Source organism: Argopecten irradians, chromosome 13 (genome assembly GCF_041381155.1).
Source record: "Argopecten irradians isolate NY chromosome 13, Ai_NY, whole genome shotgun sequence".
Classification (NCBI taxonomy): Eukaryota; Metazoa; Mollusca; class Bivalvia; order Pectinida; family Pectinidae; genus Argopecten; species Argopecten irradians.
Genome location: NC_091146.1, coordinates 32,042,144 through 32,064,417, shown reverse-complemented (window position 1 = coordinate 32,064,417; position 22,274 = coordinate 32,042,144). Strand labels below are relative to the sequence as shown.

Below are 22,274 nucleotides of genomic sequence, written 5' to 3'. Positions count from 1 at the left end.
AGTGTCTCATTGTGTTATAGGATTTGTAGGTAAGTGTCTCATTGTGTTATAGGATTTGTAGGTAAGTGTCTCATTGTGTTATAGGATTTGTAGGTAAGTGTCTCATTGTGTTATAGGATTTGTAGGTAAGTGTCTCATTGTGTTATAGGATTTGTAGGTAAGTGTCTCATTGTGTTATAGGATTTGTAGGTAATTTTAAGTGTCTCATTGTGTTATAGGATTTGTAGGTAAGTGTCTCATTGTGTTATAGGATTTGTAGGTAAGTGTCTCATTGTGTTATAGGATTTGTAGGTAATTTTAAGTGTCTCAGGGAACTCGGGTCATATATTTATCTATTTATATACAACATTTTTGACTAAGCTTGGCCAAAAAAAAAAAATCTGTTTAGGGTTACCCGACCAACCCTAATTTTTTAACCCCGACCCTTTTCTTCGAAAAAATTTAAGTCAGGATTTAGATCTCAGACTCCGGTTCTGTCCATTACTTTAGAGTGAAAGACACTTGAAAAAAAAAAAAAAAAAAAAAAAATCCTGACCCACTGAAGAGAGGGTGAGGTGTGGGCACTCATAAAGAGTGGGGACACTGGTAATTGTAAATTCTCTTTCAGTAAAAGTACAACTTATCCCATGATGCATACATTTAAGTATTTTAACTTCTGTAAAATTAAAATAATCTGTACTGTAAAAATGTGAAAACAAGGGTATTATTTTCCTTACAGGTACAGAGAATGCTGTACGTGAATTGGAAAATTTTAAACAAGACTTTTTACTGAAAAGTGTTCCGCCGGAGGATCCTTCCGACGCAGCCCTGGCGGTGATAAAAGGCGGAGCTACGGGAGTTAGGGAATTACACTTCCCCTTTTTCTCAATGAAGTTAGTGACAGTTCTCAGGGACATTATACCACAGACAGTCGAGCTGTTCTTCCGACAGGTGTACCAACTCAACTCCTAGCATCTGGTGTTAATATTTGTTGTTTCCTCATACCGTGCAATCCATTGTTTAAATATTCTTTATACGGTACTGTTATATAAATATGATGTTATGTTGAAATGATTTGTAAAAAAAAAATAATTCTGGGCCCGGTTGTTCAAAGCATGATTAGCTTAATCAAATGATTAGTGAAATTTTCATTTCTCATTTACTGCAGAATTTGTGTTTATATATTCACTAAACTCAGCAAGTCAGTAAATAATGGAGTTCTTAACATTCTTATAAAATTTTGTAAAATTGGTATTACCACAAATTATTTTATCTTAAAATCTTAAAATTGTCGTTTAGCCTAATCACATTTTGAACAACTGGGCCCTGATGTCATATGTAAAGGGTCATTGAGGTCAAGACATTAGATGTTCGACATTTTGTGGAGAAGTAGTAACAGAATGGTTAATGTGTGTGATGTCTGCCACTGGTCCTCCACCTCTGGGTGATGTTGGTTGAGTACTAAAGTTGTTCGACATTTGTGGTCCATATATCTAGCTATTATTTAAGCATTAATGTTACTATTTTTTAACTTCATAGGGGTATGAAAGAAATTTTGTTTGCAACCGGTGTGAATCCGCATAGCGGATTCTCACAAAAGTTTGCAAACAAAATTTATTTCATAACCCTATGAAGTTAAAAAATAGTTACATCAATGCTTATAACTAATTTTTCAGACTACTTGATAACATAAAGTACGTTCAAACGTACGATTCTTTTGATTTTCCAATGAATTATCTTTTCTAAATCAATACAAGACGTTGATGGCTTTATTGTTACATCATGATTACGTCAAATTTTCGCACCGTTCTCGGATTTTTTCTTCATAGTATATGTAGAAAAAGAATCTGCCAATCGGAGAGTTGGATTTACTATGAAAACAAACAGAAATTAATTATAGCAGTTTCAAAGTGTTGCATGTAGGTCGGTTGTATTTCATCAGGAACTTTTCAGGATTTTCCTTTGCCACAGTATCCTAGAATGACTCCTCAGGCAAAGGCGAATTGAAGCACACGTGACAAGAGCCTGCTATTTTTTCTGAAGACAGCAAATAATCAGTATTTGTAAGATTATTAATATTTTTAAAAATTAATTTAGTCCGTTGAGCAGAAACAGCATCTTTATCAGGATATTAGTGTTAAAGATGCTCCACCGCCGACAAATGGTATTTTTTCACTATCAAAAACAGAAGGAGACGATTTAGTCTTTTTCTTCAGATACAAAAGTTACTTACTTTACACTATTACCACCTTTGACAAGTTTGAGCTTCTAATTTCACTTCAAGTTAAAAATATGAAAAATAATTAATTGCATCCCGAAAAAACTCTGTGGCACTATATCCTATATGGAATGAAGTACTGATTACGCATGCACCAAATGCAAAACAAATTATTTTATATTATTTTTTGTGTTAACTAGACATATATATACACGATTAAACACCAATTATTGTTCTAATGATGAATACCATTTATACTCTGTTGGCTGTGGAGCATCTTTAACTTTTTTTCTGTATGTTAATGTTATGTACTCCTGATTATTTCTATTATTTGGAATATAAAGAAACTGCTGAAAATGTATGACAATTTTTCATGTCATTATGAATACGTCAAGTCATTTTATACAGGACTACTAAACGCGTTATCGTCTCTGAACCTTAGTATCACAAACTAATTTTAGCGGATTCACCCCTGTAAATTCAAAATGAACTCTTCTGGCCTTTGAACCAGATGAGGTCAAGTGAGTCTTAAGGAGGGAATAACTTAATTCAAACCAATTTCACGGGGTTTGGCCAAAATTTACTTACAACTCATTCTTTTTCTGTTAATGTTTCTGCATTAATAACTAATAGCTCCAATACGTTTCTGTTTGGGATACGTAGGTTCAACTGTATTTTAGAAATAGCAGATAAAAATGTTGTTTTGTTAAATATTTTATTGTAAAGTTAGATTTTGTTATAATAGATTGTTAGTTGTGATCAGGGTATATATATATATATAGTTTCATGGTCTAAATGTTGTAACATATTCGCCTGGTGCCAAGGGTACATGTACCTCATAACGTATAAATAAGTTAACAGGGAGCACTTTTCTGTATTTGCATATTACAGAGTTATCTGCCCTTGCGGGTAGGTATTGATTGTGACGTCACGTGTTTACGAGCTTAACGTCATACTTTTCGGAGAAAACAACGTGAATTGCGTTCACAAAATAATGAAGTAACAATCGATATCTACCCGCATGGGAGATAACTCTGCAATATGCAAAGACCGAATAGCTGACAACATCTTTTTAAAGTGAATAGTCGGGCAAAGAAAAACCAGTCTAAATGCGTTCATTGGCCTTCCAAAAGTTCTCACATATTAATATGTCGGTAAAGTTCTGCTTAGTTTCCCAGTTCTGACCATTAAAGTAAAGAAAAGTTGAAAGCATTGAAGGCGAGGCTGCGTGGAAATGTAACCAAGGACATAGTGAGCCGGGAGGATGTTTTAGAATTTACATACTTTAAATTAATTTCTTCGTACGCAGACAGATTTTGACGAGAGATTTTATTTTTTTCATTTCATAAGAAAGTATACTGGATACATTCACACCATTTTTACCGACTTTAGCCATTCTTGCCCGACTGTTCACTTTAAAGTTTTGGACAAAAAAATGAAGGTTCGTATTATGAACTAACTTATCAATATTAAACAAAGTATTTCTTGTTGTAAATAGATAAAGTTTAGTTTACAATTCTATACCCCAGGAAAAGGAAGACTGCCTGTATCAAGAGAGGTATCAATTATGGCGAATATGGTACTGTGATTCCGTTTGATTTTGTCCCATTTGTAATTGTTAGTTAGATCTTTGGACTTTTCTATTTACAGAACAGATCACTCTCCAGTATTTATAAACAGGGGTCTTTTTATACCTTATATCAATTAAAGCAATACTCATTTAAATTAGTCCATCTCATGTATGTTTTAAAATGTTTTAAATTGTGAATGCAAATAAAACGTAATTTATTCATTTATAAAGGTCATTACGAATTCTTTGTTGTAAATGTTGAAGATCCTAACAGGTCTGTACACTCCATTCTTGTGCAGAACATATTTCACCTACAACTGAAATCTCTGTTTGTGAAGTTATAAAAACAAGAACATAGTTCCATGTATACAGTTTTATTTCGATGTCTATCGCTAGAAGACATTATCATACAGGATATACAAATAAATAATTTACAAATAAAAATCATACATGTAAATGGACGGAAATATTCTTTTTTTCTCTGATAACATCCAAAATTTGCCATTTCTCTCAGCAGTTACTGTAGAATCCCTGATTTACAGTATTAAATTATTATCAAGATCAGAATGTTGCGCTGTAATAACTTTTCAATAATGAAAATACAGGAATGCTTTGAAATTTTAAAGGGAGATAACTCCAGTACTGACCTTGGGATGTGTTGTCCTTAAGTATTTAGAAATTCTGCACCAGATTTACTCTCACACACAATAGAAATGCTGCACCGCTCAACATGATAATCACACAGTATGAAACAACACAGAAATCTTACATTGACTTCATAATTCATCTCTAAGGCAAGACGTTAAACCCGTGCTATCATTTTAGTTATAAACAGTCCTAATTCACAGAGTAAACAGATTTACTATTATAATTCATATCAGAACAAATATGGCTGAGAAAAGACCAAACTTCAATAACAAACAGATTCTATGTATATATCACAGATAATGTCTCGGATGTATTTACCGAGTTTACAATTGTGTTCCGATTCAGAATGGTTTAACACATCAACTGACATGTACCTAAATACATTGATTGATGTAAAACTCTAGAAGTACTTCTACGGATAGTAACTAGTGATTATGTAGGAACTACTCTGGTATTTCTACACTAAACAAGTCTAAAGTTTACAATGCAGGCACTTCTCATTCTTTCCACTGATTTCAGATCAAACCAAATTGATCAACTTTGATAAAGGAAACATGTTTTGCTAATTGTTTCTCCATGAAATACATTTTAACACAGGTTGAGAAGTAAGTGTAAACTTTCACTTTGATGTTGGTCGAAATGTAGGTCACTGTGACCTAAGATTGGAACAGGATATATAGCTACCTGACACATGTTGACCTGTGACCTTATAAATGAAGAACCCGCCACAAGTATTATAAGAGGTGGAGCACCAACAAAAGGATTTGCGAAAAGATGACCGGATGTAACCAATAGAAAGTTCAGGATCAATCACTGGCCCCGAATATAGAAAAGTCCTGCATTTTTAATTTGATTTATTATGTCAACGTTTTGATTCAATGATCACTCACTCTACACTAATGGATACCGAATTTATAATTAACTAGAGGTAAAGCTGGCCGAGATTTCTGTGAAAGGGAAGACATTAATGCTCAGATCTTTTAAAAGATTCAATAAATATATTAAAATTTTGTATCTTAACAGAGCTCTCGGGCCAATCAGTCGTTTGTGCTCAAGCCTTGGTATTTCTCTACGAGATGCTTCACAGGTTGTTGGTATCTGTAACTATAGTAACGTTTTTCAATATCCCATGGTGCCGATTTAGTCACCTCTCGACTACGTGGACCTGAACTCTGTGACCTTTTCTCTGTGACCCTTTGACCTCGCCTAGGAGTGTTGACAGGTGACTCGCCAGCGTCTCGACTGCTGCTGCTGCTTAGACGTTCAGGGGAGGGATTAAACTTCCGTGGTGACGTGCGGTCCAGACCTAATGTATCGAGACCAACATCTATACTGTAGGCCTTGCGGTCTAAAACATCAGGCTCTGGGTCGTTATAGACACGAAGGTCATCGTGGGAGGCACTAGTGCTGTCTTTGGTGGGGGAGGGCGAGCGGTACTTGGCGAGACCGTCCCTTAAGGACGTATATTTATAGTTACTGAAACGGTAGTCTGTTCGTGGCTGGTCGGTGCCTAGCTCTGGCTCCGATACTGTTTTATATAATGACACACTCTGGAGCGATGCATTCTGGGGACGTGGGTCAACCGCCACAAATGACGAGTTCGACTGGGACGACAGTCTGGGTTCATTCGACGGAGTTAAAAATCTACTTGGCAGTTCATTTTTTTGGTGGTCACTATGGTCTTTGTGTCGACGCCGTGTCGTGATAAATGTTTCTGCATCCGAGTTATCACTAGATGATATAGGTGATATGGTACGGAAGCTGACCAGTTTGTCCTTACTGTTTAGACGAGACCCTGGTAAACTTTTCGTTCTGCTGTGACGTTCCTCAACTGACCGACTAAACTTGACCTCTTTAGCCTGGCTACGAGGAACTCTGATTTTTGGTGGCAGCATCGAGCCGTTACCATGGTGATCTGTAGAACGTCCACTCTGGGGACGTTGTGATGACCGGCCATTGTGTGGAAGGTGTTCACTCCTCTCAGTCGTCGCTCGGTTGTTACGACCTTCACCTCGTTCACTGCCATACACATCTTTTGTAGGAGCTGTTGAACTGTAACCATTGTAACGATCTGTTTGTATGTTCCTGGACATCCTTTTATCTGAGCCACCGTTACCGTATAACCCATTCATGACCCCTGATCCCTGTGACCCCTCGATATCTCTAGTTGGGATGGGGGTGGATGACCTTGACGACCCAGGGCTCACTGACCTTGACATTGGCTTATCAAAGGAAATGACGTCTAGAGCCTGCTCAATATCAGCCAGCTTAGCTTCAATATTAGCACTGAAAAAACAAAAAATGATATTTCCTTTTATCAAAAATGGTTATAATTGTGTTAAGATGAATCTTTGGCACAGACAAAACTTCCATAGCTACATTGTATCATGTTTAGAGAACAATATTACATAGATGACTGTCAGAAAAAGAAAAAAAATCCGAGTAACCCTTTACAATACATGCCCACCACCATCTCAGTCATGGGAAAAATAAAGCAGAGGTGGAAAAAATTGGTCACAAGTTAAAACAACACCAATATACTGTATAGCTGGTATTTTTGGTATTGAAATTATCACCACGAAAACAATTGGCTACACAGTAAATATCTTCATATGAAAATTAAATGTTTTAGATTCTAGTGGCTATAAGAGAAAATTCACATTTTACTGTACAATTACTTACCCCATGATTTCGTTTTGTAAAATTTTGCGAACATTTTCCATGTAGATACGTTTCAGTTCGGTGAGTGTAGTATTACGTTCTTGAGCCATCTCACATCGTACAGTTTCCGCTGCTCGCATATTGGTCTCCGTGATGTGACGCATGACGTCATCTACAACAGAGGAGGAAAGATGAGACTGGCTAAATCTATCAATTAAAACAAAATCAAATAGTTCCCATTTGCAATATCTCTCATCAACAGCTACCTACTGTTGAGAATTAATAAGGATTTTTTTTTATCTAACCACTCCAGTACTTTCAGTACTTTGATTCGCATCAGTCTCTGTACTTATAGTACTTTAATTATATGTAGGCAGCATTAGTCTTAGTACTTTCAGTACTTTGATCAAATGTAGGCAGCATTAGTCTTAGTACTTTCAGTACTTTGATCAAATGTAGGCAGCATTAGTATAACTCCTCAAATGACATCCAAATAATCAAGCTAGGTTATCTCCCCTTAATTTTAAAAGACAGATCAGATGATAAAGACCAATTGTGTATAGAGACAGTATCAGTCTACGCCCCTCTAGATAGAAAAGATATCCAGGTAACATGTCAACAGTATCTAACACTGAAGAGAAGATTATCGGAAAAATCCTTTACTGATAATTTGCTATTCTGGAGAGAAAATATCTGTCTCTTTCCTCAACATACCGTATTCAACCCAATAAGCAGCTTCATTACTATAAGCTCCCCTACCCCCTTTCTAGGCCTAAATGTCATTAACCTTGAATTAAATTCAGACAGAAAATATGAAAACTGAATTTTTTTATTGATTTCTTTTACCAAAAGATCTATTGCTTACTTTGTTTAATGATTTTATCAAAGGATAAAAGTCAAAATTTTGTTCTATGAGCCCCTAAGTAATGGTGCCTACCTTTGATCTTGTTAACAGTGTCCAGATACTGCTCCCGTAGTTCCATAACGCCTTGCTCATCGTCCTCCGAATCCGTCTGTCAATCAAACACAATACTAAAATTGATGATAACAAACATTCTATCTTATTAAGTGATAATATACGAGACATTCCACAAAAATTTCTGATTTTTGTAAGAATGATGAAAAACCATCTCTTGATAATTAAATGTTTTTCTGGCTTATTTCTTACTCAAATTGTAGACTGAGGTATCAAAAAAGTTAGTCTGCCAAATCTCTATGAAAAATAACTATATAAGATATAGATTATTCTCCCATACTTCACAGGGATATCCTGTGGTTGCTAGGGAAAAGATATCTCTATCTTACACAGGGGGACGTAAGACAGCTCACATGCGCTAGACAATAACGTGACGTCATTAATATAGATCATGTGAAAAATTTTGGCCGTCAAGCCTCGGGTTGACCGGCCAAAATCTTTCACTTGGGTTGAGATATCCCTGTCCACTTCACAGACCCAAGTAAGATTCCATTATGCATTCAATGTATAAATTATCTAATACTTCCCTATGAATAAATTACCTGTACTTCTAAGTATATATTACCTGTACTTCTATGTAAAAATTACCTGTACATCTAAGTATAAATTATCTGTACTTCTATGTATAAACTATCTGTACTTCTCTGTATAAATTAACTGTACTTCTATGTATAAATCACCTGTACTTATATGTATAAATTACCTGTACTTCTAATTATAAATTAACTGTACTTCTAAGCATAAACTACCTGTACTTCAAAGTATAAATTACCTGTACTTCTAAGTATGAATTTTCCGTACTTCTAAATATAAATTACCTGTACTTTTACGTATAAACTACCTGTACTTCAAAGTATAAATTACCTGTACTTCTAAGTATGAATTACCTGTACTTCTAAATATAAATTACCTGTACTTTTACGTATAAACTACCTGTACTTCAAAGTATAAACTACCTGTACTTCAAAGTATAAACTACCTGTACTTCAAAGTAAAAACTACCTGTACTTCAAAGTAAAAATTACTTGTACTTCAAAGTATAAATTACCTGTACTTCAAAGTATAAATTACCTGTACTTCAAAGTATAAATTACCTGTACTTCTAAGTATAAATTACCTGTACTTCTAAGTATGAATTATCTGTACTTCTAAATATAAATTACCTGTACTTTTACGTATAAACTACCTGTACTTCAAAGTATAAATTACCTGTACTTCTAAGTATAAATTACCTGTACTTTTACGTATAAACTACCTGTACTTCAAAGTATAAATTACCTGTACTTCTAAGTATAAACTACCTGTACTTCAAAGTATAAACTACCTGTACTTCTAAGTATAAATTACCTGTACTTCTAAGTATAAATTACCTGTACTTCTAAGTATGAATTACCTGTACTTCTAAGTATAAATTACCTGTACTTCTAAGTATAATTACTGTACTTCTAAGTATGAATTACCTGTACTTCTAAGCATAAACTACCTGTACTTCTAAGTATAAATTACCTGTACTTCAATGGAGCTGAGATCCTTCTGCTGTCGTTCGTCCTTCACTTTGTCCCTCATTCCTTCCATTTCCGCCCTGAATTGTTTCTTCATAGTGTCCAGCGCTACCAGATGTGCCTTCTGCATCTCCACCATTTTCCCCTTCATCGTTTCCATGGCCATATTGTTTTCCGTCTCCAGCGACTTCTTCAGCTTGTCTATTTGAGACCTAAATTACATGAAAATACGGTGGCATAATTAGAATAGAAAGATACAACAGAAACAATATGATTAAGTTTTTTTTATGTCAATAGTACTTTGTTATATTCTAGAATAAGTTGTAATTTATCAATGTTGGCAGAAAGTTTGATGTATGTAAATATAACATACTCATGCCATGATATGGACTATATTTTTGAAAGATACTGAAAAAGGTGCAGCCAAGCTATATGTATTTCATTCGTAGTTAAAGGGACAATTCAGTGAGGCTAATTCTGTTACATAACCACGAAGCAAAATATGACATAAATGTATTGTTCTGCAGTTCTTATGAAACATGTACCAAGAAATACTGATGAATTCCATGACATTGTTAAGTATTTTGATTGATACCGTTGAAATTCCAAATTGTTGATCAACACGATTAAGCAGGTACAACATGTACACTGTAATCATACCTGAGCTAAAGTCACACACCTTAAACAAATGCAATATATAACTACTAAGGAGTTGGTGAAACTATTTTTAGACAAGAACATACATCTTATAAGGTAAACACACCACTGGAAGAACTATTTGTGTAGTTCTAGACAAAAAATTCTTTACTTTACTAGCAAAGGCCAGAGTTCAGCATACAAGACATCCGACTACGATATGTAATGGCAGACAGTAAGCGATTTTGAACATTTCTCATACATTTCACCACACTGAACTTTTCTGGCATATAACAGTTAAATCAACTCATGTTATTTCTATAAAAACTGGTTTGTTTCCAAAATATGTGCAAATTTTAATGTACTCTTACAATGAATTGTCCCTTCAATGAAACCTCCATTTGTAAGACAAAGGATGAGTTAGGGCTAACTTAGAGAGGAAATAAGTGAATTTGATCGAGATAAGGAACGTCTATACTGTATAAGGATTATGGCTACCAAGTTCAAAGAAACCCATCCAGTACCAGTAATTGAATGTAAGCCAGTCAATCACTTAAAAACATAGGGGCATTACTTAACTCTGAAAAAAGCACAGCGGGTGGCATAGTAATTTGTTCTGTTAGAAATTACACATATCTACGCTGATCAGGATTATTTCCATCTAGTGGAGGTGGTCAATTAACTTAGTAACTCTTTAATTCCAGTCATGATCGTGAAATTAAATCACTGTGAAAACAAAAATGCTTAGGTGTGATGATGCCAAAAAAAATCACCAAGTTTCATTGAAATCAATCCAGTAGTTTAATAGAAAGCATATGATAATTTTGAAACAAAGGGGCATAACTCTGAAAAAGGATAGGGGGTCAACTTGTTCCAAAATAAATTAGACACATCTACAAACTAGGATTATTTCCACCATGAGGAGGTGATAAATTAACTTTGTGAACCTTTAATTATATAATGAACTGTTCCAGTCTTTGTTCTGGAAGAGTCCAAATGCATATTGGGGGAGTAAATGAATTAAATTTATCACATCATACCTGTAGTGTTGTTTGGCATCTACCAGATGTTTTTCAGCCTGCCGCAATCTGTTGTTAGTATCTTCCTGTCGCTGTTTCTGACTGACCATGTCCCGGCGATACGCCGATTCCATGTCTCGGATATTTTCCACCAGCCGACTTTTCTCACCTTCAACCTTTGTGACCTTTTCCTGATGCCTTGACATCTCTGCCTGTAACCTTTCGACCTCTGACCTCAGCTTGCCTACATTCTCAACTTCTGAGGTCAGACGGTCTATCTCTGCTTCCAGATCAGAGAGGTTTTGGTTTTCCTTTTCTAACCTTTGAACTTCTGACCTTAGTTTGCCGGCCTCCTCCACCTCAGATTGAAGACGATCCATCTCGGCCTTTAGGGCAGTGATGTTTGAATTTTCCGCCTGGAGACGGGCCACCTCAACCTTAAGTTGACTCATGTTGTCCGTTTCTGCCTCCAATCTCGCCACCTTTGCCCTCAGTTTGTTCATACCTGCATTCTCGCCTTCAAGTTTCTCCACGTTCGCCCTGAGATGACCGATCTGTTCGTTTTCAGTCTCCAACCGTTCCACCTCAGCCCGAAGCTTAGTGAACACTTCTGCCTCAATATGAAGCTTTTCTATCTCAAACTTCAGTTTACTTAAATCTTCATTTTCCGATTTTACACTGTCCAGCTCAGATAGTAATTTCTCTCTCTCTGCCATGAGAGACTGTTTCTCTGTCATGAGCGATTCATTTCTCGTTTCCAGGGTTGAGCAGACAACCTTTGCCGAAGCCAATTCCTCTGCTTTGGCCTGATATTCCTTCACCACTTTCGATTGCTCAGCGATCTTAACTTTCAGCTCCTGTACCTCCTTCACATACCTCTTAGTTTCCTCAAACATTTGAGCTTTGACCTTTTGAACTTCGACCTTAACACTTTTATTTTCTTCCATACCAATTTCCTTATCAGTTTTAAGGGCATGTAGAGCTACTAAGGTCTTCTGGTTTTCACTTTTGATAGTTTCCACTTCCACCACAAGACCTTGGTTTTCTTTACGAATTTTGTTATTTTCGTCTTTAAGTTTTTTATTTTCAGTTTCTAACACAGATATTTTATCTGTCACTTTCTCCCGCTCTGGGCGATTTGACTCGAGTTCAAACTTCTGTTTAAGACTAGCAGTCTCAGCTTCTAACCTCCGTTGATAAGCTGACTCAAGTTCCGATCTTAACTTGTCTACTTCCTGCGAAAGATGATAGTCAGCTTTTTCCAATAATGCATCTCTTTCCTCAACTTCCTGTTGCAAGCGCCATTTTTCTTGTTCAAACATGTCACGTTCTTTGTCCATAACTCGCTGATGCGTGGGCTGAAATAGACAGACATATACTGAGATAACACACACAACCTAAACAATGGATTATTTGATACCTGTTCTAGCTGAATCAGGTGTAAGGCTTTCATGTTGATAAATCAATGTGACACATTTTGAATTTTGAATTTTTTTGGGCGCAGTTATTTGTGTATTTCAAGGGCAAATTTAAACCAATAGTGAAATACAGGCAAAATAGTTTTAATAGACAAAATCAGATAAAATAAATTGCAGTCTTTGTACATGAAAATGTCAATAAGGTTGCCACAATTGTAGTATACTGTAACAGTTGCATCCAATATATTAAAGGCCCACTATCTTCCTGAAACAGTTTTAATTTCTAAAATGGGAATGCAAATCAAGATCAATATTTTTTGTAGAGTCACAAAAGTTTAATATTAGTGTATCATTATTTCTATACTTATAATCACCTTCTCATCAATTTAAAGAAAACAAATAAAAAGTTAATTTTCATAGTGCGGTTCATCTTAAGTATGAGGTTCTAAATACCGCACGTTAAGTGACTATCACTGTGCCATGCTGTAAAATAGCAAAATCTTCACAGTAAATCAAATATTCACTCTTATCAAGTTTTGTAATCTTACCATCAAAATCTATTTTCTTATGTTATTTTTGTTTCCAAGAAACCTTAATATTTATCCAGAAAGGTAGCGGCCCTTTAATGTGAAGGGCTAGAGAAGAGTTTTTGGACACCTTATCCACTCATATGACAGCTATTCAATCTTTGTACATTACAGTGTTAGCTCCCTTGCGGGTAGGTAATTGATTGTGACGTCATTATTTTAAATGCAATTTTCACCGTTTTTCTCTAAAAAGTATGACGTTACGCTCACAAACACAGATGTCACAATCAATACCTACCCGCAAGGACAGATAACTCTAGTAATGAGCAAATACAGAATAAAGGTGACAACATCTCTAAGCCACTTACCTCCTCTAATCCAAGGCCATGTACTTGTTCCTGAAGACGAGACTCCTTCAGCTTCAGGGACTCGATCTCCTCAACATAGCGTCTCTCAAGGTCAGTCTACAATAAAGGACACAGAACATAAGACATACAGTCATACCTGTCTATAAAGACCTCCATAAGGTCGGAAGAAAAAATGGTCGTTATAGTGAGGTGTTCGCATTACACAGGTCAAATTGTGTTGAAATTTGCCATTTGGCCCCAAACATAGTCTTTGTTCAGCAGGTGGACTTTACAGATCATTAAGAAATACATTTAACCCCGTATAGAAATTAAAGCAAAGTACAAAGAAGAAAAAGTCTTACAAAGCAAGTGATCTTTATACACAACAGAAAATAAGAAATGCAGTTACTGTATATAAAACTCTCCTAAAACACAAATAAAAATGATCTAATTAAGCAGGTGGTCTTTATACAGAGGTGGTCGCTATGGTAGGTTTGACTGTTTGTCATAAAGAGTCTGTTACTAACAAACAAATACAGAATAGGGGCCATACTTTTTCTCGTGTATGTTGTTCCCGAGCAGCTCGCAGGGCCTGGGTCAGGGTGTCATGATGTTCTGATGTAAATTTTTTGTAATCTTTTTCGCACTGGTCTTGAATTTCCTCCAATGCCCGCTTTCGCTCCATGTCCTTGAGACGCGTCAGTTCCGTTCGTTCTGTCTGCCAGACGTCCTCTTTTTGTTTTGTTTCTTGCTGAAGCCGACTGATCTGGGTCTTCAGAACTTCCATCTCCTGTACACAGAAATCAATACAATGTTAGTGTCATTCATGACTCAAGATGTCTCAACGCCATTTCTGATAAATTCTCAATGTCAATTCTGATATATCATTAATAAACTAGAGATTTTCTGTATCAACAAAATTAAAATTCTGCTTAAGGGTCTAAATATAAATGTCTGTATGACCTTCATGTACCAAAGTAGGACAGGATGATTGATTATTTTAACGTCCTATTAGCAGTCAAGGTCATTAAAGGACGTGCCAGGTTTGTTCATTGACGAAAAAACACAGACCAGCAGTCAGTACCTGCCTCAAATGGGATTCAAAGTCGCAACCCAGAGGTGGAGGGCTATGTTAATATGTTAACAATTTGGCGACTGCGGCCCCTGAACAGGACATGATGGAATGTGATAGACCAGGGTAACATTATATCAAATAAAGTGAGTCCATAACAAGAGGTCCCGGTAAGAAAAGGTGAAGTATTAATCTCCTGGTTCCCTTTCAGTAGGCAAAATATATGAGCCAAATATTTTCATTCCTTTTTCATTCCCTTCGGATCTGAAAAGGAGGGGAACAATGGTACCACCTTCGAGTGTACCTTTTCATTTTTTTTTTTAACTTTATCATAAATGGTGCATGGGTCCAATTACCGCTAATTAAAGTTAACTTACCTCCTTTAGGACACTGTTGGAGAGTTCGGAAGAAGTAATATTGGCTGACAATTCCAGATCCTTTTCCCGACTCCAGTCTGTTTTCGCCTCTTCTAACGCCAATGATACCTGAAATACAGAGTATTTTATTCATAGTTATTAAAGAAAAGTAGAGAAAGATGTCTACAAATTTTAGTCATCTTAGCCCCAAGATTATGAAACGTTTTGAGCTAAGCCAATCAAAAATGACGTAACTTCTTGTTATGTCATCTGTGATTGGCTAAGTCTAAACTTAAGAGGACTGCTTCATAATCTTGGGGCTTGGTCAACACTATTTGCATTGAAGTGAATAATTTGAAAACAATGAAGACCTAAACATCAACATCCAAAACAACACATATGTGATAATTGTCTGAAATATACAGTATAACAAATTTAAACTGTCGAAATTGAAACCGACAGTTTGTTGACTGCTTAGTTTCTCCCAATTAAAATTCTGTTCGACCAAAAGGGAACATACATGTTAATTTTAAATAATATTCTAAGGCTTCAAATTATTTGAAGTATAATCATTCACTATATTTCAACAAGAGGCCCAAGGGCCTTAACGGTCATCTGACTATCTTGGCAATAGCTGTATAGGAAAATAATTAGATATGGTGTCATGGTAGCCATGTTCAATCTGGGATCAACCAGAGCTTCAGCCGCATTTCATGTTTCAAGTTTCAGTTAAATTGCACTGGTAGAACTTGAGAAGAAGTTCAAAATGTGTTTTCAAGATGGAATCTGTGGCAGCCATCTTGGATCATCTGTGGTAGCCATCTTGGATCGACATAATATATAACAACACTTGGTCGGAACCATGTCAGGATCATTTCATGCAGGTTTCAGCTTAATCACACTGGTAGAAATTGAGAAGAAGTTCAAAATTCAAGATTTTGGAATACAGTATTTGACTCTCGTGACCTTGAAAGTAGGTCAAGGTCATTCATTTCCACAACTTTGATAGCCCTTTATCTCAGCATGCTACTGACTAAATATGAATACCCTTGACCTTTCCGCTAATTAAAAGGTGTAGTTAAAAGATTTTAGCTTAATTAACCCCTGTGACCTTGAAAGAAGATCAAGGTCATTCATTTTTATAACTATGGTAACCCTTCATCCCAGCATGCCACCAGCAGAGTATCCTGGACTTTTGGGTTAGTTAACAAAAATCGTTCAAAGAATTTAGCCTATTTGACCCCTATAACCTTGAAAGAACGTCAAGGTCATTAATTTTCACAACTTTGGTAGCCCTTCATCCCAGCATGCTACAGACCAAATATGAGTACCCTTGACCTTTCGGTTAGTTAGAAGAAGTCGTTCAAAGATTTTAGCCTATTTGACCCCCGGTGACCTTGACAGTACGTCAAGGTCATTAATTTTCACAATTTTTGTAGCCCTTCATCCCAGCATGCTACATGCCAAATTTGAGTACCATGGATCTTTCGGTTAGTTAGAAGAAGTCATTCAAAGATTTTAGCCTATTTGACCCCCGGTGACCTTGAAAATGCGTCAAGGTCATTAAGTTTCACAGCTTTTGTAGCCCTTCATCCCAGCATGCTACAGGCCAAATATGAGTACCCTGGACCTTTTGGTTAGTTAGAAGAAGTCATTCAAGATTTTAGCCAATTTGACCTCTGTGACCTTGAAAGTAGGTCAAGGTCATTTATTTTCACAACTTTTGTAGCCCTTCATCCCAGCATGCTACAGACCAAATATGAGTACAATATGAGTACCCTGGACCTTTCGGTTAGTTACAAGAAGTTGTTCAAAGATTTTAGCCTATTTGACCCCCGGTGACCTTGACAGTACGCCAAGGTCATTAATTTTCACAACTTTTGTAGCCCTTCATCCCAGCATGCTACAGGCCAAATATGAGTACCCTGGATCTTATGGTTAGTTAGAAGAAGTCGTTCAAAGATTTTAGCCTATTTGACTCCTGTGACCTTGAAAGTAGGTCAAGGTCATTTATTTTCACAACTTTGATAGCCCTTCATCCCAGTATGCTACAGGCCAAATATGAGTACTTTGGGCCATACGGTTATTGAGAAGAAGTTGTTTTAATGAAAAGTTTATGCACGGCGCACGGCGTACAGCGCACGACAACGGACGATCACAATGACAATAGGTCATCCTGACCTCCGTCAGATGACCTAAAAACTCATGAAATGTTTACATGATCAGAATTCATATTAGATGATTACTTTTCCCAAGTGTTGTATACCAATGGGAAAGTTTGAACATTCAAAACTTGACAAAAAAAAATATCAGAATCCATACTGAATGTACACAGAAAAAGACAACAGAAAATTACTTTTCCCAATAATAATAAATGTTATACCAAAAGATTTACCTACATGTTAAGTTTGAAATTTAATATCTCAGAAAGGGGCCATGTTAAAAAGTTTAAGCAATTTCCCTTCAGTAGTTTTTGAGAAGTAGTGATAACCCACCTCGGCAGAAATCCTCTCCTGTATCTGTTCCTCCATAGACTCCTGAATCTTCCCCACACACAGCTCATGTGAGTCCTCCCAGGCCTGTTTAGCCTGTTCTAGTACCTGTTTGTTTGTCTGGTCCTGTTCCGCGACCCACTTGATTTTCTCCTTCGATACCCTCTCCTGATATGTGCTTTCCCATTTTACTCGTTCCTTTTCCAGTCTCTCCTTTAGTTGTTTTTCCTGCTCTCCCTGCAGAGATTGTCTCTCCTGTTTAAGATAATTTGATAAAATTACATATTTAAGTTTTTATTTACCATTTTACTATATAAGAGTGTCAGATTTTTTTCCCTGAAAATTACAGATGTCACTGAACAAAGAAAAATGATTCTATATTTAAGATAATCTGTATTTCATCACATGTCTTCATACTTAATAAACATTCTGATAACTCCATAATTTAAACAATCTATTTCATCATGTCTTCATTATTAATAAGCATTGTGACTTTTAATAGGATGTCACCAAGCAAAGAAAATTTATACTATTATAATAAAGATCTTACAATCTGTATTTCCTTATGCCTCACCTCCTCCAATCTTTCCTGCATCTCATTACTTTTTCTTCGATTCCATTTCTCTTTCTCATTATGAATTTTCTTCAGTGTCTCAACCTCATTATTTTCCTCCCAGTCCTTTCTAGCCACTTCTAATTTAGCCTTGATCTCTTCTTCTAGTCTGACCTTGAACTCCTCATCCAACTTGACCTTGAACTCTTCCTCTAACTTGACCTTGACCTCTTCTTCCACTTTGACCTTGACCTCATCTAACTTTGATTTGATGCCATTTTCAACCCTCTCTTCCACTTCTTTATCTGCTGTTTTCTTCAGTTCTTCAACTTTCTTTACCATTTCCTCTTCCACTCTTTCTATCAAATCTTCCTCTACTTTCTTTTTAACTTCTTCATCCATTTTTTTCTTCCATTTATCAGATTCCTTTTTCACTGCTGTCTCCACGTCCAGCTCAGTTTTTGTCTTTGCCCGCGACTTTTCGCGCTCCAGTGACCGCCTCATTTCTGATTGGTTCTCTTCGAGCCACTTGGCTCTCTCTGTCTCCAGACGTTGAGAATACTCAGCAGCGAGCTTGGATTCGATGGTTTCTCTTTCTGCCTGAAGCTGTTTCTTAAGTTCACTTTCAAAAGAAAGACGACGCTGCGCTGTCCATTCCTCTTTTGCTGTAACATAAGATTACAGAATATTTTTAGTTTTTCAAAAGAATTTTGTTAATTTGAAATATTTTGTGAGTTGAGATTAAACTTTACAGTCTAAACATTAACGAATACTAGGATAAAGTGCTAGGATCACTCAAAAGATCTACCATGGATAGTTTCCATGAAGATTGTGACTTCCCACTGTATTTTGAAATATCACATAAAATATAATAAGTAACTACTTAATTTTCATGATGTATCTAAAGTTAAAAAACAATTACCATACATATTCGATTCTTTGTTTAAATAAAGCTAACCAACTCACTTGGTTAAACTAAACTAACCAACTCACTTGGTTAAACTAAACTAACCAATTAACTTGTTTAAACTAACACTAACCAACTAACTTGGTTAAACTAACGCTAACCAACTAACTGGGTTAAACTATTGGAACAGTCTGCCAGTGAGTTGTTCAGTACATCTACATGTAGATTATTACCCTACTGTCACACCATTTCTATAACATACTTATTAACCAAAACTATATGACCTAACTAAACCATTTTTTTGTAATCACTGTCTAACATCTTACCTTGTTGAAGGTGAGAGTCGACCTCAGACTGTACGGAGTTCTCTAACTTGTCTATCATCTTACCTTGTTGAAGACGAGAGTCTACCTCAGACTGTACAGAGTTCTCTAACTTGTCTATCATCTTACCTTGTTGAAGACGAGAGTCGACCTCAGACTGTACGGAGTTCTCTAACTTGTCTATCATCTTACCTTGTTGAAGACGAGAGTCTACCTCAGACTGTACAGAGTTCTCTAACTTGTCTAACATCTTACCTTGTTGAAGACGAGAGTCTACCTCAGACTGTACGGAGTTCTCTAACTTGTCTAACATCTTACCTTGTTGAAGACGAGAGTCGACCTCAGACTGTACGGAGTTCTCTAACTTGTCTATCATCTTACCTTGTTGAAGACGAGAGTCTACCTCTGACTGTACAGAGTTCTCTAACTTGTCTAACATCTTACCTTGTTGAAGACGAGAGTCTACCTCAGACTGTACAGAGTTCTCTAACTTGTCAACATCTTACCTTGTTGAAGGCGAGAGTCTACCTCAGACTGTACGGAGTTCTCTAACTTGTCTAACATCTTACCTTGTTGAAGACGAGAGTCTACCTCAGACTGTACGGAGTTCTCTAACTTGTCTAACATCTTACCTTGTTGAAGACGAGAGTCTACCTCAGACTGTACGGAGTTCTCTAACTTGTCTAACATCTTACCTTGTTGAAGCGAGAGTCTACCTCAGACTGTACGAGTTCTCTAACTTGTCTAACATCTTACCTTGTTGAAGACGAGAGTCTACCTCAGACTGTACAGAGTTCTCTAACTTGTCTAACATCTTACCTTGTTGAAGCGAGAGTCTACCTCAGACTGTACAGTCTCTAACTCTTACCTTGTTGAAGGCGAGAGTCGACCTCAGACTGTACGGAGTTCTCTAACTTGTCTAACATCTTACCTTGTTGAAGGCGAGAGTCTACCTCAGACTGTACAGAGTTCTCTAACTTGTCTAACATCTTACCTTGTTGAAGGCGAGAGTCTACCTCAGACTGTACAGAGTTCTCTAACTTGTCTAACATCTTACCTTGTTGAAGGCGAGAGTCTACTCAGACTGTACGGAGTTTCTCTAACTTGTCTAACATCTTACCTTGTTGAAGGCGAGAGTCTACCTCAGACTGTACAGAGTTCTCTAACTTGTCTAACATCTTACCTTGTTGAAGACGAGAGTCTACCTCAGACTGTACGGAGTTCTCTAACTTGTCTATCATCTTACCTTGTTGAAGACGAGAGTCTACCTCAGACTGTACAGAGTTCTCTAACTTGTCTAACATCTTACCTTGTTGAAGGCGAGAGTCGACCTCAGACTGTACGGAGTTCTCTAACTTGTCTAACATCTTATCTTGTTGAAGGCGAGAGTCTACCTCAGACTGTACAGAGTTCTCTAACTTGTCTAACATCTTACCTTGTTGAAGACGAGAGTCTACCTCAGACTGTACGGAGTTCTCTAACTTGTCTATCATCTTACCTTGTTGAAGACGAGAGTCTACCTCAGACTGTACAGAGTTCTCTAACTTGTCTATCATCTTACCTTGTTGAAGACGAGAGTCTACCTCAGACTGTACGGAGTTCTCTAACTTGTCTAACATCTTACCTTGTTGAAGCGAGACCTCAGACTGTACGAGTTTCTACTTGTCTACCTTACCTTGTTGAAGAGAGTCTCAGACTGTACGGAGTTCTCTAACTTGTCTAACATCTTACCTTGTTGAAGACGAGAGTCTACCTCAGACTGTACGGAGTTCTCTAACTTGTCTAACATCTTACCTTGTTGAAGCGAGAGTCTACCTCAGACTGTACGGAGTTCTCTAACTTGTCTAACATCTTACCTTGTTGAAGACGAGAGTCGACCTCAGACTGTACGGAGTTCTCTAACTTGTCTAACATCTTACCTTGTTGAAGGCGAGAGTCTACCTCAGACTGTACGGAGTTCTCTAACTTGTCTAACATCTTACCTTGTTGAAGGCGAGAGTCTACCTCAGACTGTACGGAGTTCTCTAACTTGTCTAACATCTTACCTTGTTGAAGGCGAGAGTCGACCTCAGACTGTACGGAGTTCTCTAACTTGTCTAACATCTTACCTTGTTGAAGGCGAGAGTCTACCTCAGACTGTACGGAGTTCTCTAACTTGTCTAACATCTTACCTTGTTGAAGGCGAGAGTCTACCTCAGACTGTACGGAGTTCTCTAACTTGTCTAACATCTTACCTTGTTGAAGGCGAGAGTCTACCTCAGACTGTACGGAGTTCTCTAACTTGTCTAACATCTTACCTTGTTGAAGGCGAGAGTCTACCTCAGACTGTACGGAGTTCTCTAACTTGTCTAACATCTTACCTTGTTGAAGACGAGAGTCTACCTCAGACTGTACGGAGTTCTCTAACTTGTCTAACATCTTACCTTGTTGAAGACGAGAGTCGACCTCAGACTGTACGGAGTTCTCTAACTTGTCTATCATCTTACCTTGTTGAAGACGAGAGTCTACCTCAGACTGTACAGAGTTCTCTAACTTGTCTAACATCTTACCTTGTTGAAGACGAGAGTCTACCTCAGACTGTACGGAGTTCTCTAACTTGTCTATCATCTTACCTTGTTGAAGACGAGAGTCTACCTCAGACTGTACGGAGTTCTCTAACTTGTCTATCATCTTACCTTGTTGAAGACGAGAGTCTACCTCAGACTGTACGGAGTTCTCTAACTTGTCTAACATCTTACCTTGTTGAAGGCGAGAGTCGACCTCAGACTGTACGGAGTTCTCTAACTTGTCTAACATCTTACCTTGTTGAAGGCGAGAGTCTACCTCAGACTGTACAGAGTTCTCTAACTTGTCTATCATCTTACCTTGTTGAAGGCGAGAGTCTACCTCAGACTGTACGGAGTTCTCTAACTTGTCTAACATCTTACCTTGTTGAAGGCGAGAGTCTACCTCAGACTGTACAGAGTTCTCTAACTTGTCTAACATCTTACCTTGTTGAAGGCGAGAGTCTACCTCAGACTGTACGGAAGTTCTCTAACTTGTCTATCATCTTACCTTGTTGAAGACGAGA

At 37.1% G+C, this 22,274-nt stretch overlaps 2 protein-coding genes across 12 annotated transcripts in view; one reads left to right on the top strand and one right to left on the bottom strand.

The window, feature by feature from the left end:
• The window catches only part of LOC138306028 (hydroxysteroid 11-beta-dehydrogenase 1-like protein), a 78,343-nt gene extending 74,346 nt beyond the window's left edge, over positions 1–3,997 (top strand). For all 9 annotated transcript variants that reach the window (XM_069246353.1, XM_069246347.1, XM_069246350.1 and 6 more), the window contains one exon: positions 719–3,997. In XM_069246353.1, coding sequence (XP_069102454.1) covers positions 719–951 — 233 coding nt within the window. In that variant the 3' untranslated portion in view covers positions 952–3,997. The remainder of the gene's footprint in view (positions 1–718) is intronic.
• Positions 3,998–4,125: 128 nt separating this feature from the next.
• The window catches only part of LOC138306027 (trichohyalin-like), a 57,409-nt gene continuing 39,260 nt past the window's right edge, over positions 4,126–22,274 (bottom strand). For 2 of the 3 annotated variants that reach the window (XM_069246343.1, XM_069246344.1), the window contains 10 exons: positions 17,996–18,639; positions 17,425–17,676; positions 14,951–15,058; positions 14,055–14,291; positions 13,523–13,618; positions 11,231–12,567; positions 9,559–9,766; positions 8,014–8,089; positions 7,098–7,248; positions 4,126–6,701 (listed from right to left, as the gene is read on the bottom strand). In XM_069246343.1, coding sequence (XP_069102444.1) covers positions 5,453–6,701; positions 7,098–7,248; positions 8,014–8,089; positions 9,559–9,766; positions 11,231–12,567; positions 13,523–13,618; positions 14,055–14,291; positions 14,951–15,058; positions 17,425–17,676; positions 17,996–18,639 — 4,358 coding nt within the window. In that variant the 3' untranslated portion in view covers positions 4,126–5,452. Of the gene's footprint in view, positions 6,702–7,097; positions 7,249–8,013; positions 8,090–9,558; positions 9,767–11,230; positions 12,568–13,522; positions 13,619–14,054; positions 14,292–14,950; positions 15,059–17,424; positions 17,677–17,995; positions 18,640–22,068; positions 22,091–22,274 lie in introns of all 3 variants that reach the window. The other variant, XM_069246345.1, reaches the window with a different exon arrangement.